Source organism: Carassius auratus, chromosome 41 (genome assembly GCF_003368295.1).
Source record: "Carassius auratus strain Wakin chromosome 41, ASM336829v1, whole genome shotgun sequence".
Lineage (NCBI taxonomy): Eukaryota > Metazoa > Chordata > Actinopteri > Cypriniformes > Cyprinidae > Carassius > Carassius auratus.
The window spans coordinates 15,595,700-15,608,561 of record NC_039283.1 but is presented as its reverse complement, the minus strand read 5'-3'; the positions used below and the strand labels follow the sequence as shown (position 1 = coordinate 15,608,561).

The following is a 12,862-nucleotide window of genomic DNA, read 5'->3' as shown; positions in this document are numbered from 1 at the left end:
TTTGTTTTTTTTTGTTTTGTTTTGTTTTTTGAATAAATGCAGTTCATTTTAACCTTTTATTCATCAAATATATTAGATAGCAGACCTGTTTCCAACACTCAAAAAAAAATTCAGAATATTAAAATGATTTCTAAATGATAATGTGATAGACTGTATGTTGCATGTGACACTGAAGGCTGGAGTAATGATGCTGAAAATTCAGCTTTGCATCACAGGAATAAATTATTTTTTTTTAAAGTATATTCAAGTAGAAAACTATTATTTTAAGTTGTAATAATATTTCACAATATTACAGTTTTTTTCTGTATTTTTGATCAAATAAATACAGGCTTGATGAGCAGAAGAAACTTATTTCAAAAACATTAAAAATAGAAATGTAATATATATATATATATATATATATATATATATATATATATATATATATATATATATATATATATGTGTGTGTGTGTGTGTGTGTGTGTGTGTGTGTGTGTGTGTGTGTGTGTGTGTGTGTGTGAATACATATACAGTCTTTAATTTTGGATGCAATTAATCGATTTGTCGGCACAAAATAAAATAATAAATAAATAAATGAAATATGAAGTAAGCCTTTGCTACACTACAATAACACTTTCATGCAATAAACAATTGTAATTAGAATTATTATTATTAGGCCTATTAGTCGTAGTAGTTGTACTAGTAGTATTAATTATTATCAGAATAGAACCGTATAAGGCAAGGATTCCAGAACAAACTGCAACACAGGAAACACTTTTTAAAGTTATTATGGTAACCTGCAATAGACACCGCTAGGTACCGCTAGTCTTTCATTTGAGCTAAATGGGACTGTGTGAAAGCATATCGTCACTGATAGTAAACATGACTTATGCTTACTAGAATCAAATAAGATGTTTCAGTGTCAAACAAGGACGCAATTTTTAGACTTACCCCGGGTGGATATGCAAGACATTCATCTCGTCTTTCGCAAATATAAGTTCACGCCCACATGATAACGCTAGTAAACAAAATGTTCCATCCAGCGTTCCTTCTTCCCATGTTGTTATGAGTAACGTTAACGTAAACGCACATTGCCTGAACAACACACATAGGATAAAAATTGATTTGGAGTGCGTTTCCCAAAAGCAACTGTGGTTGCAAGATCCGTCGTTACCAACAGACTTCAGTGGAACTTGCAACCGTAATTTACTTTCGGGAAACGCACTCCAAATCAATTTTTATCCATCTTGCTTGGGCCTCAAACCACCTGTTGATCATCAGTTCCCGTGGTTATTATTGTGTTATCGCCAACTATCGCTAGAGGGCATTGTAACAAACAGAAATATTGAAAACAGATAATAATAATAATAATAATAATAATAATAATAATAATAATAATAATAATAATAATAATAATAATAATAATAATAGCTCTCAGTATAATACTCTATTTTCGTAGAACTATTTGGTTTATATATATATATATATATATATATATATATATATATATATATATATATATATATATATATATATATATATATATATATATATATATATATATATATATATATATATGTATATATAAATCCAAATAAGCTTTACTTAGTTAAATAATTTTTCATACCTTTTTAATGACCATTTAAGGGTATAAGGTCTTATATATATTACTTATATTGTTGTCCCCCCTTTGTTCAGCGAATTATAATTCCATTTCTGTTCATCAAAAATGTTCAGTTTCAGTTGTCTGATGTTTTATGTTAAACCAAATTTGCATGTTCAGAAATGTATTGCCATTTTATATCTAACTGGTAACTTATCTACAGCAGATAATTGATTATTTGCATTACAGTAATGCTTAATCTCTACTCAAACAATGTCTTTAGCAAATATTTGATAAAAGCTTCTAAAAATAACACCTTTGCTCAAAGCGGATATGCAGAACGTTCAGTCAACATTTTGTAAACTTTATGTCTCTTCAACAGTGGGTACAAAGATTAAATAATCAGATCTGCCACAATGAAGTCACCACAGCAATTCCAAAAGTTCCAGAACATGATAAAAAATAAGGAACTTTTATTACTTACACTGTCAAAAGAATGAAAGGTATTGGGTATTGTTTATAAAATATTGTAATATCTTCTGCTATTTTTGCACTGTTAATGCAAAATACATGTAAAACACCAGTGAAGAATATGTAAAAATCTTTAATATTAACACAGTACTTTGGACTTTTCTTAAATTCTATTATAATATTTTTTTCTTTATCTTTGCAGTAAAACAGAATGAAATCATAAAGTGTGTGTGTTATTCTTTTGACCTTTACACGTTAAAAGAACTTGATGCAAATCGGTAAAAAACATTTGGGCATTTCCATTTTGTTTTTTTGAACCAAACTCACCACAAACCAAGTAAGAAAAAAAGTGATTCGAACACAAATCGCAAGTAGTAAAACAAAGACTTCTTGCGTTTTGATAAAATAATCAGTTTTCAAATATGAATCACAGGAAATAATCACGAAAACATTTACCCATTATCAAGTGAACTGCTTTTTAATGACTCAATGAAAACTGGATTATACTATGTGCTGAATAAATATTATCCTTCATGCTGATGGGGCTGTTAAGGATCTTTGACACTGAATGGTATTGACTTCCCTCAAAAGTGTCATAAAGATCATTATCTTTAGTTATAAACCACAAGAATTGGTTTACAGAGAAATGTTAATCTGATTCTCAGTCTCTGATAAGACATTAATTATTGCCATGCATAGAGTCCCAGTCACAGCCCTTGTTTTCACATTCAGCTGACAGGACATTTCCCCCATCTTCAAGACACACCGTGACTCACTGGCCCGGTGGGATGATGTCAAAGTTTGCTACATATACTTCTGCATCCACTCAGAAAGTCCAGCTCCCTGCTGTCGACTCCATCAGAGATTCACTCACAGATACCTACTGTTAACCAACACGCAGGGAGCCCAGGAGATCATGAAGCTGCAGCTGCCGAACCCAGGCCTGGAGGACAGGATCCTGAGCCATGATGAGCTGGAGCGCCTGGAAGTGGAGGAGGCTGGAGACAGACCCAAGTGGGACAACAAAGCCCAGTACATGCTGACCTGCGTGGGCTTCTGTGTGGGTTTGGGCAACGTCTGGCGCTTCCCATACCTGTGCCAGAGTCATGGAGGAGGTGAGTGCTTGCTTGGGTTTCTGAGGGGCTGAACTGTAGTGGATCTGTGCTCGAACCACTTAGGGGCCTTCATTCCTATCAATTCAGATGAGAGCTGGACCATTATGTCAGATCTACAATCAAAAAATTAAATCTGTAAAAATAGGGCTCAGTAATTTCCCTATTTTTTGTGTTATATAAGTAATACTTATGTTAGCAGAATTCATGCATAATGTCCCAGTATTTAGCTGACAGTATTTTTTATGTCATTTTAGGATTTATTTCTAACAGTGTGTGTGTGTGTGCGTGTGTGTGTGTGTGTGTGTGTGTGTGTAATTAATTCTAATTAATTATACACTTCTACTTCTACTTCTATTCATGTAAATAAATAGAAGTTATAAATAGCATAACTTATTTTATTTACAACTTCTGTTTATTTACATTTTTTATAGTGTAAACAAAAAGGGTTACATTTAATGTATAATAAATGGCTTGAAATAAATGTATACAAAATATGAGGTCATAACATTAATTATTGCCATCTCAAAACCTGAATAACATTTTCAATAAAATAACTTAATATTATTCTTAATACCATGACATAATCATCATAATAAAACATTTTAGTATATGTATTTCAGAGGGGGATTTTGCTGCAAGGTAATGATTTGTCAGTTTTAATTATTATAATGTGGTGACTTCATCTTGGCCTGTGATCAATAATGCTTTCAAAATACTTTTCAAAATGCTTTTTATGCACATTGTATTATTTCAATCTTGTCCCAGAGCCAGAAGTTAAATCTTAAACTATATGGAAATTCATCGTAAAAATCTAAAAAAAAAATATATTTAAACAATTAGCATAAACATTATCATACCCATTAGTCAGAACTTTCATTTGTTGAGTTATCATTCTCAGTAATGCAATTAAACAAACTAATGAGAACATGAAAAGTTTCAAGATATATATTTTTTCCTTTCTAGCTTAAGAAATATAATAATTCACAGGATTCACTCTAAAGAATTATATTAAATTATACTAAGAATATTATAATAATAGACCAGTTGCTTCAATGCAAACCATCATTAGAGCAACAGATGTATACCTTATAAAAGTTTACAATACTAGAGCTTTCAAAACACTATTAAAGTTGTTATTGCAATAAAACTGCATTTATGTTACTAGTCACTACTGTCATCAAAAGTAAAATAATTAAGATTCTGGAAGCTTCTTTTGAAAGAGATACTGCATTGATCTGTTATGGCATTACAGTATTGACTATGTGGCTATTTTCTTTAACATGCTTATATACTCTGATCACTCTGGTATAAATGTGTGTAAGGGGTTTTCTTTTATGAGATGCTATCCAAAAGCTTTGGCTCTTACAGCCTTTTATTAATTTCCCCAGGTTTCCGGTAAGTGCAATAAATGTACTGTATGTAACTTTTTTACCACAGACCTCAGCTTAAGGTTAACTAGACAGTGTGGTAAGATCACTTCAAGTGAGAACTCCTCAAGGGTCACAGCGTCCCCAGCCAAACATTAACTCAACTGCCATGAGAATGACTGACGATGGCATCTGTTCCAGAAATAAATTAATTTTCAACTGAGTAACTGTATATTATATTTAATATAGCCTACCATTTTATACAATCTATTAAAGGGATAGATGATCATTTGCCCACCCTCAAGTCAAGTCTTCTATTTAACATAAAATACATAACCAAACAGTTGATGGCCCCCGTTGACTTCAGTAGTATGACTAAAAATGCCATTGTATTAATAGATTGTATTATGACTCATCTGTGGTGAAAACACAGAACCGCAAGATGTGAAAAGCATCAGTGATGTATTACCTACTAATGTAAACAATCTTTCTTTTCTTTCAGGGGCTTTCATGATTCCCTTCCTAATCCTGCTGGTTTTAGAGGGAATTCCTCTCCTCCATCTAGAGTTTGCCATTGGTCAGCGATTAAGGAAAGGAAGTGTTGGGGTGTGGAGAACTATTAACCCCTACATGCTAGGAGTTGGTGAGCAAAATATTGAATATTATATTAAGTACAGTACAAATAATAGAACTTGAGGTCAGTTTTTTTTTTTTTTTTTTAATGAGAATTACATAGATTGAGTAAAGACGTTTATCATTTAAATAAATAAAAGGCTTGTACGTAATGTGTCCATGTTGAGTATGTGATCTAAGCAGGTTACTTCCTGCTTTCTTTCAGGTATTGCATCTCTGTGTGTTTCCTTTCTGGTCAGTCTGTACTATAACACCATCATAGCCTGGGTCTTGTGGTACTTCTTCAACTCCTTCCAGGAGCCGCTGCCTTGGAGCCAGTGTCCCATCAATGCCAACAGGACAGGTACAGTATATGAGCATCCTGAGTTGGGACTCAATTCTGAATGTGTGTGTGTGTGTGTGTGTTTTAAATGCCACTATGGACATTCTGTGCATTATTGGCAGGACTAGTTTCTGAGTGTGAGAGGAGCTCACCCGTGGATTATTTCTGGTATCGTGAGACTCTGAACACCTCAGCGGCCATAGAGGAGACGGGGGGTCTGCAGTGGGGGATGATCCTCTGTCTGATCTCAGCCTGGGGAGTGCTGTATGTCTGCTGCATCCGTGGAATAGAGACCACTGGAAAGGTAGAGTTGCACAAATAACAGCGCTGACAGGAAAACAAGAATATTTCAGAATTTGAAGCAGATTTACAATGTATTTACATTAATAGCTTTTGTTCATTTGCTAATACAGTTTCTCAAATGTGAATGAGCTGCAGGGGTTTATGAAATGTAAAATTAAACAGTGTAGTTTAAAGTGTATTCACAATCAGAGAACATCAGTTTACAGTGTGGGTGTGCGTGTCATATTTTATGACATTTACATTTATATATTAAATTCATAATTGAATATACCGTATTTTTGGGACTATAAGTCGCACCTGAGTCTAAGTCGCATCAGTCCAAAAATACGTCATGATGAGGAAAAAAAACATATATAAGTCGCACTGGACTATAAGTCGCATTTATTTAGAACCAAGAACCAAGAGAAAACATTACCATCTACAGCCGCGAGAGGGCGCTCTATGTCTTCAGTGTAGACTACAGGAGCACTGAGCAGCATAGAGCGCCCTCTCGCGGCTGGAGATGGTAATGTTTTCTCTTGGTTCATTTCTCTTGGTTCATGTCAAATAAATTTTGATAAATAAGTCGCACCTGACTAAGTCGCAGGACCAGCCAAACTATGAAAAAAAGTGTGACTTATAGTCCGGAAAATACAGTAATATTACATACAATATGTAATGAAATATATTGTCGCATATTTTTCAATATATGACTATATGTGTAACATGTAGTCTTGTGTTTCCATCGTGTTGTTGGTTTGACCTATTTTCCCGTGTTCTAATTTAGGTCATTCTGTTGTCTTGTTAGTTACCTCATTAATTTGTTTGGTTCATGCTTATAATTCTTCAGTTTTTATGTATTATTCTACATTCTACTTGAATGTACATTGGCAATTTATAAAGAAATATATTTTCTTTGTTTAGGGGTCAAGTATTGTTTGTAATATATATTTATATCTTAATTTTTATAATTAGAATGAAATAACAGCAACGATAATACACCCTCTATATGTACATCCATATATAAATCTTTTTTAAATAAAAACAATCAAAATAAAAGTCTATATTAAATCTAGAGGTCCGACTGAAAAAAGAAAATGTTTGGGAAGCCCTGTGCTAATCTGTAATCATTAATGCTCTAGTAAGACAGCTTTACGAGGGAATCAGTACTCGATACAGTTGTCAAAGGTTATGCATTTTAATATCACGAGAACGCTATAAACAAATGTTGAAATACAGAATAAAGATCTCAGTGACGTACTGTAAAGACACGTGCTTGTAAAAATGTCAAGGACAGAACAGGTTTACAGCTTTACAGCTCTTGGATTATAAAAGAAAAAGGATTATAATTCCAGAAGTGTTTATCTCTAAATTAAGAGCCACTAAACAAAGTTTGAACTCACTGTCCAAGTCCAAAGTATTTGTCATCAGATTTGCTTCGATGTGATATTCACATTTAACAATTAAGGTTGTTTTCCTCTCTTCTTTTCCTTTTAAAGGCTGTTTATGTGACGTCTACACTGCCATACGTAGTTCTTACGATCTTCCTGATCAGAGGACTGACTCTGAAAGGATCCGTAGATGGCATTAAGTTCCTCTTCACTCCAGATGTGAGTGTCAAAGTCAAACAAATTCAACAGAAATATTCTCATGACAAAAAAACATTTTAACAAATCCAGTGCTCTCATAAGACACCAAATTGTGTATTTGTTTGCAGCTAAACGAGTTAGCAAACCCAACCACATGGTTAGATGCAGGAGCACAAGTCTTCTATTCATTTTCTCTGGCTTTTGGAGGTCTCATCTCCTTTTCCAGCTATAATTCTGTGCAGTAAGTTCATGTTTTAAGTGATTTCCTGTTTGTTGAGGCGGTTTTACACTATATACATATACGGATCATTGTTTTGTAGAATAAAGTCTTTTATTGTTTGAAAGGTTGCACATTTGTCTCTGCGTTGGTTCATTCTTACTGACAATTTAAGAGTGCAACAGAAAATCCCACCCAGTGTTCACTGCAAGTACCAACTAAGTATTCCCTCTCTTTCCTTCAGCAATAACTGTGAGCAAGATGCAGTTATCATCTCCATCATTAATGCCTTCACCTCGATCTACGCTGCCACTGTCATCTACACCATCATTGGTTTCAGAGCTACAGAGAGATTTGATGACTGCTTGAGTGGGTACGTTTTTGTCATCTGACCTTCCGTCTTGGGAAGAAGCGTTTCAAGACGATTTCACAGATATGGATAAATTTGACGACACTCACTTGAATAGTTTTGGATACTTTTGGTTTCCCTTGGCACTGTGGATGTATTATTTATAATGCACATTCAATACAAAAGTCAACTATGAACAGTACTTTTACAGCATATGTTAACCTTGATTTATGCTATTTCTACATAAACTAAAATTTTAGCAATAGCATTACTTAAAGATTGATATACTTATAAATAAAAAGCTGTTGTTTTATCATACCTAATGCATGAACTATTATTAAAATATGAAGCACTTATCATGACTTTGGCCTGCAGGAACATCTTGACTCTTTTGAACACATTTGATCTTCCAGAGGGAAACATCACTCTGGACAACTATCATGAAGCTCTCCAGAGCTTAAACACTACAAACCCTGATATCATCAGCAGCCTTGCTCTTAAGACCTGTGATCTAAACAGCTTCCTCAGCGAGGTACGGTATAAGGATGGGTGATTTACTGCTCTCTGATTCCAATACCAGGTTCTTCCGAGACGAACCTATACTGGTGCGAATATTTATATCGCTAATAAACGAAAGGATTTTGTGCTCTCTGGGGGTAAAATGTGTAATTGTAGTGATTTAACTTCAAAATCTGAAGAGCATCATTAACATTAAACCTAAACGATAAAACATATGTTGTTGTTTATTATTATTACTATTATTATACAAACAACTTATAATGTAGTTACATTAGCACCATGGAAATATATTGATAAATGTCACATTTAACTTTGGCATTATACTTGAATAGATATACAAGTTTTATTTATTTTATTTTTTTTTGCAAATAAAATCACTAGTTTGATTTTTTTTTTAAATAAATAATAATAATATTAAAATCAGTTATCAGTTATAGTTTTTGGCATATCCTCTGTAAGATGTTTGACTTTATTTTTTTATTTGTTAAAAAATGCACTAAAAACAGTAATATTGTGAAATGTTATCATTACAGTTTAATATTACTGTTTTCTGTTTGAATATATACATATATTATAATGCAATTTATTGCAAAGCTGAATTTTCAGCAGCCATTTCTGCAGTCTTTACATGATCCTTCAGAAATCATTCAAGTATACTGATTTGATACTCAATAAACATCAGTATCAATGTTGAAAACAGATACTGTTTAATATTTTTGTAGAACTATGATACATTTATTCTATTTTTTTTCTCAGGATACTTTGATGAATGGACACTTTTAAACCGCATTTATTTGAAACAAATGAATTTCACACTTTTACAGGGCGTAGAGGGAACAGGATTGGCCTTCATTGTGTTCACTGAGGCAATCACCAAGATGCCACTGTCTCCACTCTGGTCCGTCCTGTTCTTCATCATGCTCTTCTGCCTCGGCCTGTCCTCGATGTTTGGCAACATTGAGGGTGTTCTGGTTCCTCTGCAGGACCTGAAGGTCTTTCCCAAAAGCTGGTCCAAAGAGGTTATTTCAGGTACAAATTAGACTTTCATTTTGAACATCATAACATGAATAATTCATTACAGATTTTACATACCTCCATCCAACTGATGATATTGTTTCAGAAGTAGTAAAAAATGTATCATTCCATTGTTCACAACAGGAGTGACATGCTTGGTGTGTTGTCTGTTTGGGCTGATATTTGTGCAAGGCTCAGGGAACTACTGGCTAGCCCTGTTTGACAATTTTGCTGGCTCGATTCCTCTCCTCATCATTGCTTTCTCTGAGATGATTGGAGTTGTGTATGTCTATGGGATAGACAGGTAGGATGGAGCTTAAGTTTAGCCGTGTAATGGAATTTAAAGGAATAATTCATCGCAAAATTTGATGAAAATTTAGTCACCTCAGGCCATCCATCAGAACAGATTTGGAGAAATTTTACATTATATCAGTTGCTCACCAAAGGATCTTCTGCAGTAAATGGGTGCCGTCAATAATGACCAAATATCTGATAAATGCATCACAACAGAGGACTTATATGGATTACTTGTGGATTATTGCAATGTTTTTGACGGCTCCCATTCACTGCAGAGGATCTATTAATGAACAAGTGATGTAATGCTAAACTTTTCTAAATCTGCTCTGATGAAGAAACAAACTCATCTACATCTTGGATGGTCTGGGATTCCATTTTCAGCTGATTTTTTATTTTTTATTTTATTTAGCTGTTCCTTTAACCCTTACACAACAAGATGATTAGAATTTGTTATAGAACAAAACAACAAGATAAAGAAGATAAATTTGTTTCTGTAGAACAGTTTAATCACATATCAGCAATTCACAGATGTTTTCACAGTGACTAAACAATGCATTTATGACTTTATTGTTTAGATAAAGCTCACTGAAATCAGCCATAAATGATGTTATCTTCTTCTTATGAGTAGATTCAATGAAGACCTGATATTTATGATTGGACATAAGCCTAACATCTTCTGGCAAGCCACATGGAGATTCATAAGTCCCCTCATCATGTTAGCCATCTTTATCTTCTACTTCTCCACCATAGTCACCAAGGAAATCTTCTACATTGCCTGGGACCCTGAATCGGTGATCTACAAGTTTAATCAGTTTAACATAGACATACAAAAAAATTACAAATATATTACTAATTTGCAAAACATTCATTTAGAATTAATTAAATTATATTTTTCTCATTTATAGGAAAACTTCCCAACCCTAGAGAAGAAGCCATATCCTTCATGGATTTATGTAATAATCTTTTTCCTGGCTGGGATCCCTAGTTTGTCTATACCTGGCACTGCTGTTTTCAGAGCCATACGAGAATTCTGCTGCAAAAAACAACCCAGTGCCCCAGTTCAAGAAATTGATTGTGTATCTTACAAAGTTCATGCACAGGTGGAAGAGCTGAAGTCACAAAAGTCACAGAAATCTGACCAAATGTTCTACACATGAGATACAGTTTAAAGTTCTGTAGTGTTATAGACCCACACATAGGTTCGAAGGTTAGAAAAATGACTTTTACAGAATTTATGGAATATTGCTATTATTTTTTTATCATTGTCCATATAAAAAAAAATATGCCTCTATTTGCCAAAATGTCATAGTGGTTCCAGCTTTTGTGTTCCAAATTTCCATAACATGTTTACTAGCAGTGTATGGATAAATTAAGATAATAATTAGGGCCTGCAGAAATAAAAATATTAAATGACTCATTATGTTAGTGATATATAATTGAAAATCTACCGTATTTTGAGTGAAATAAGAGAAAATAGGAGAATTATGTGTCATATTTGGTAGTTGCCAGAGACATTTTTAATTTATAAATAAATGTATTTATTTTTGTGACAAATAATGCCATTTGATTTTAAATAGTGACTTTATAGAAACAGTATATATATTATTTTAAGATTTGGGCCAAACATTTTTCCCCCAATACAGATTTTGTGAAGAATGTTTGTGAGGTATGTTTTCTTGCAGGCACAATAAATATTTATCTTTAATAATAAATGTCTATTTGTCTCATTGAATAATTTGCTTATTAATCTGTTATGGTTATTCATACTTTTTGGAAGCAGCTATATGACAGTCCTGTACATGTACGCTAATGGTCAATTAAATCCTGCAAACTTAAGACTCTGTCACACCAAATCATTTTTTTTTTTTTTCAGATTCAACTTTATTAAAAAGAAGAGGAGAGCAGGATCATTATCATAATCAAAATGTATAGATTCATATATAGTACTATATAATAAAGCAGTGTTTTTAAGCACCATACTATAATATATATATGCATATGTTTTTCTGAGTTACATAATGCTATTTGGTCTAGACTATAACAAACACACACACACACACACACAATCATAATAATAAAATCAAAGGATAATTTGTAAGTCAAAATTAACAGACGTACAGTATAGCAACATTTGTGAAAACTATGATTTGATAAAGTATTTATGTTTTTTTTATACAATAGTGAGGTGGTGAGATTAAGATCATTCATTATATGTTAATTATATACAGGTACATCTCAATCAGTTAGAATGTCATGCAAAAGTTCATTTATTTCAGGTATTCAACTCAAATTGTGAAACTCGTGTACTAAAAAAATTCAATGCACACAGACTGAAGTAGTTTAAGCCTTTGGTTCTTTTAATTTGAATGATTTTGGCTCATATTTTACAAAAAAACACAAATTCACTATCTCTACAAATTAGAATATGGTGACATGCCAATCAGATAATCAACTCAAAACACTTGCAAAGCTTTCCTGATACTTCAGAATAGTCTCTCAGTTTGTATCAATAGGATACACAATCATGGGGAACTGCTGATCTGACAGTTGTCCAGAAAACAATCACTGACACTCTTCACAAGGAGCCACAAACATTCATTGCCAAAAAAAAAAAAAAAACTGCCTGTTCACAGAGTGCTGTATCCAAGCATGTTAACAGAAAGTTGACTGGAAGGAAAAAGTGTGGAAGAAAAAGATGCTCAACCAACTCAGAGAACCGCAGCCTTATGAGGATTGTAAAGCAAACTGGATTCAAAATTTTGAGTGAACTTCACAAAGAATGGACTGAGACTGGGGTCGAGGCAAATAGACATGTCAATGAATTTGGCTACAGTTGTCGTATTCCTCTTGTTAAGCCACTCCTGAACCACAGACAACATCAGAGGCGTCTTACCTGGGCTAAGGCGAAGAAGAACTGGACTGTTGCCCAGTGGTCCAAAGTACTCTTTTCAGATGAGAGAAAGTTTTGTATTTCATTTGGAAACCAAGGTCCTAGAGTGTGGAGGAAGGGTGGAGAAGATCACACCGTTTTTACCAAGACATTTTGGAGCACTTCATTCTTCCTTCTGCTGACCAGCTTTTTGAAAATGATAATTTCATTTT

At 33.5% G+C, this 12,862-nt stretch overlaps 1 protein-coding gene across 1 annotated transcript; it reads left to right on the top strand.

Annotated features, from left to right (window-relative positions):
* The first annotated feature begins 2,780 nt into the window (after window positions 1–2,780).
* LOC113060199 (sodium-dependent neutral amino acid transporter B(0)AT1-like) lies at window positions 2,781–11,472 on the top strand. Its single transcript, XM_026229093.1, has 12 exons — window positions 2,781–3,171; window positions 5,041–5,181; window positions 5,377–5,514; window positions 5,616–5,797; window positions 7,275–7,385; window positions 7,493–7,605; window positions 7,826–7,954; window positions 8,306–8,462; window positions 9,274–9,478; window positions 9,608–9,767; window positions 10,389–10,551; window positions 10,666–11,472. Exons 1-12 carry the CDS (start codon window positions 2,973–2,975, stop codon window positions 10,915–10,917), a joined length of 1,950 nt encoding a protein of 649 aa, XP_026084878.1. The 5' UTR covers window positions 2,781–2,972; the 3' UTR covers window positions 10,918–11,472.
* The last annotated feature ends 1,390 nt before the right edge of the window (window positions 11,473–12,862 follow it).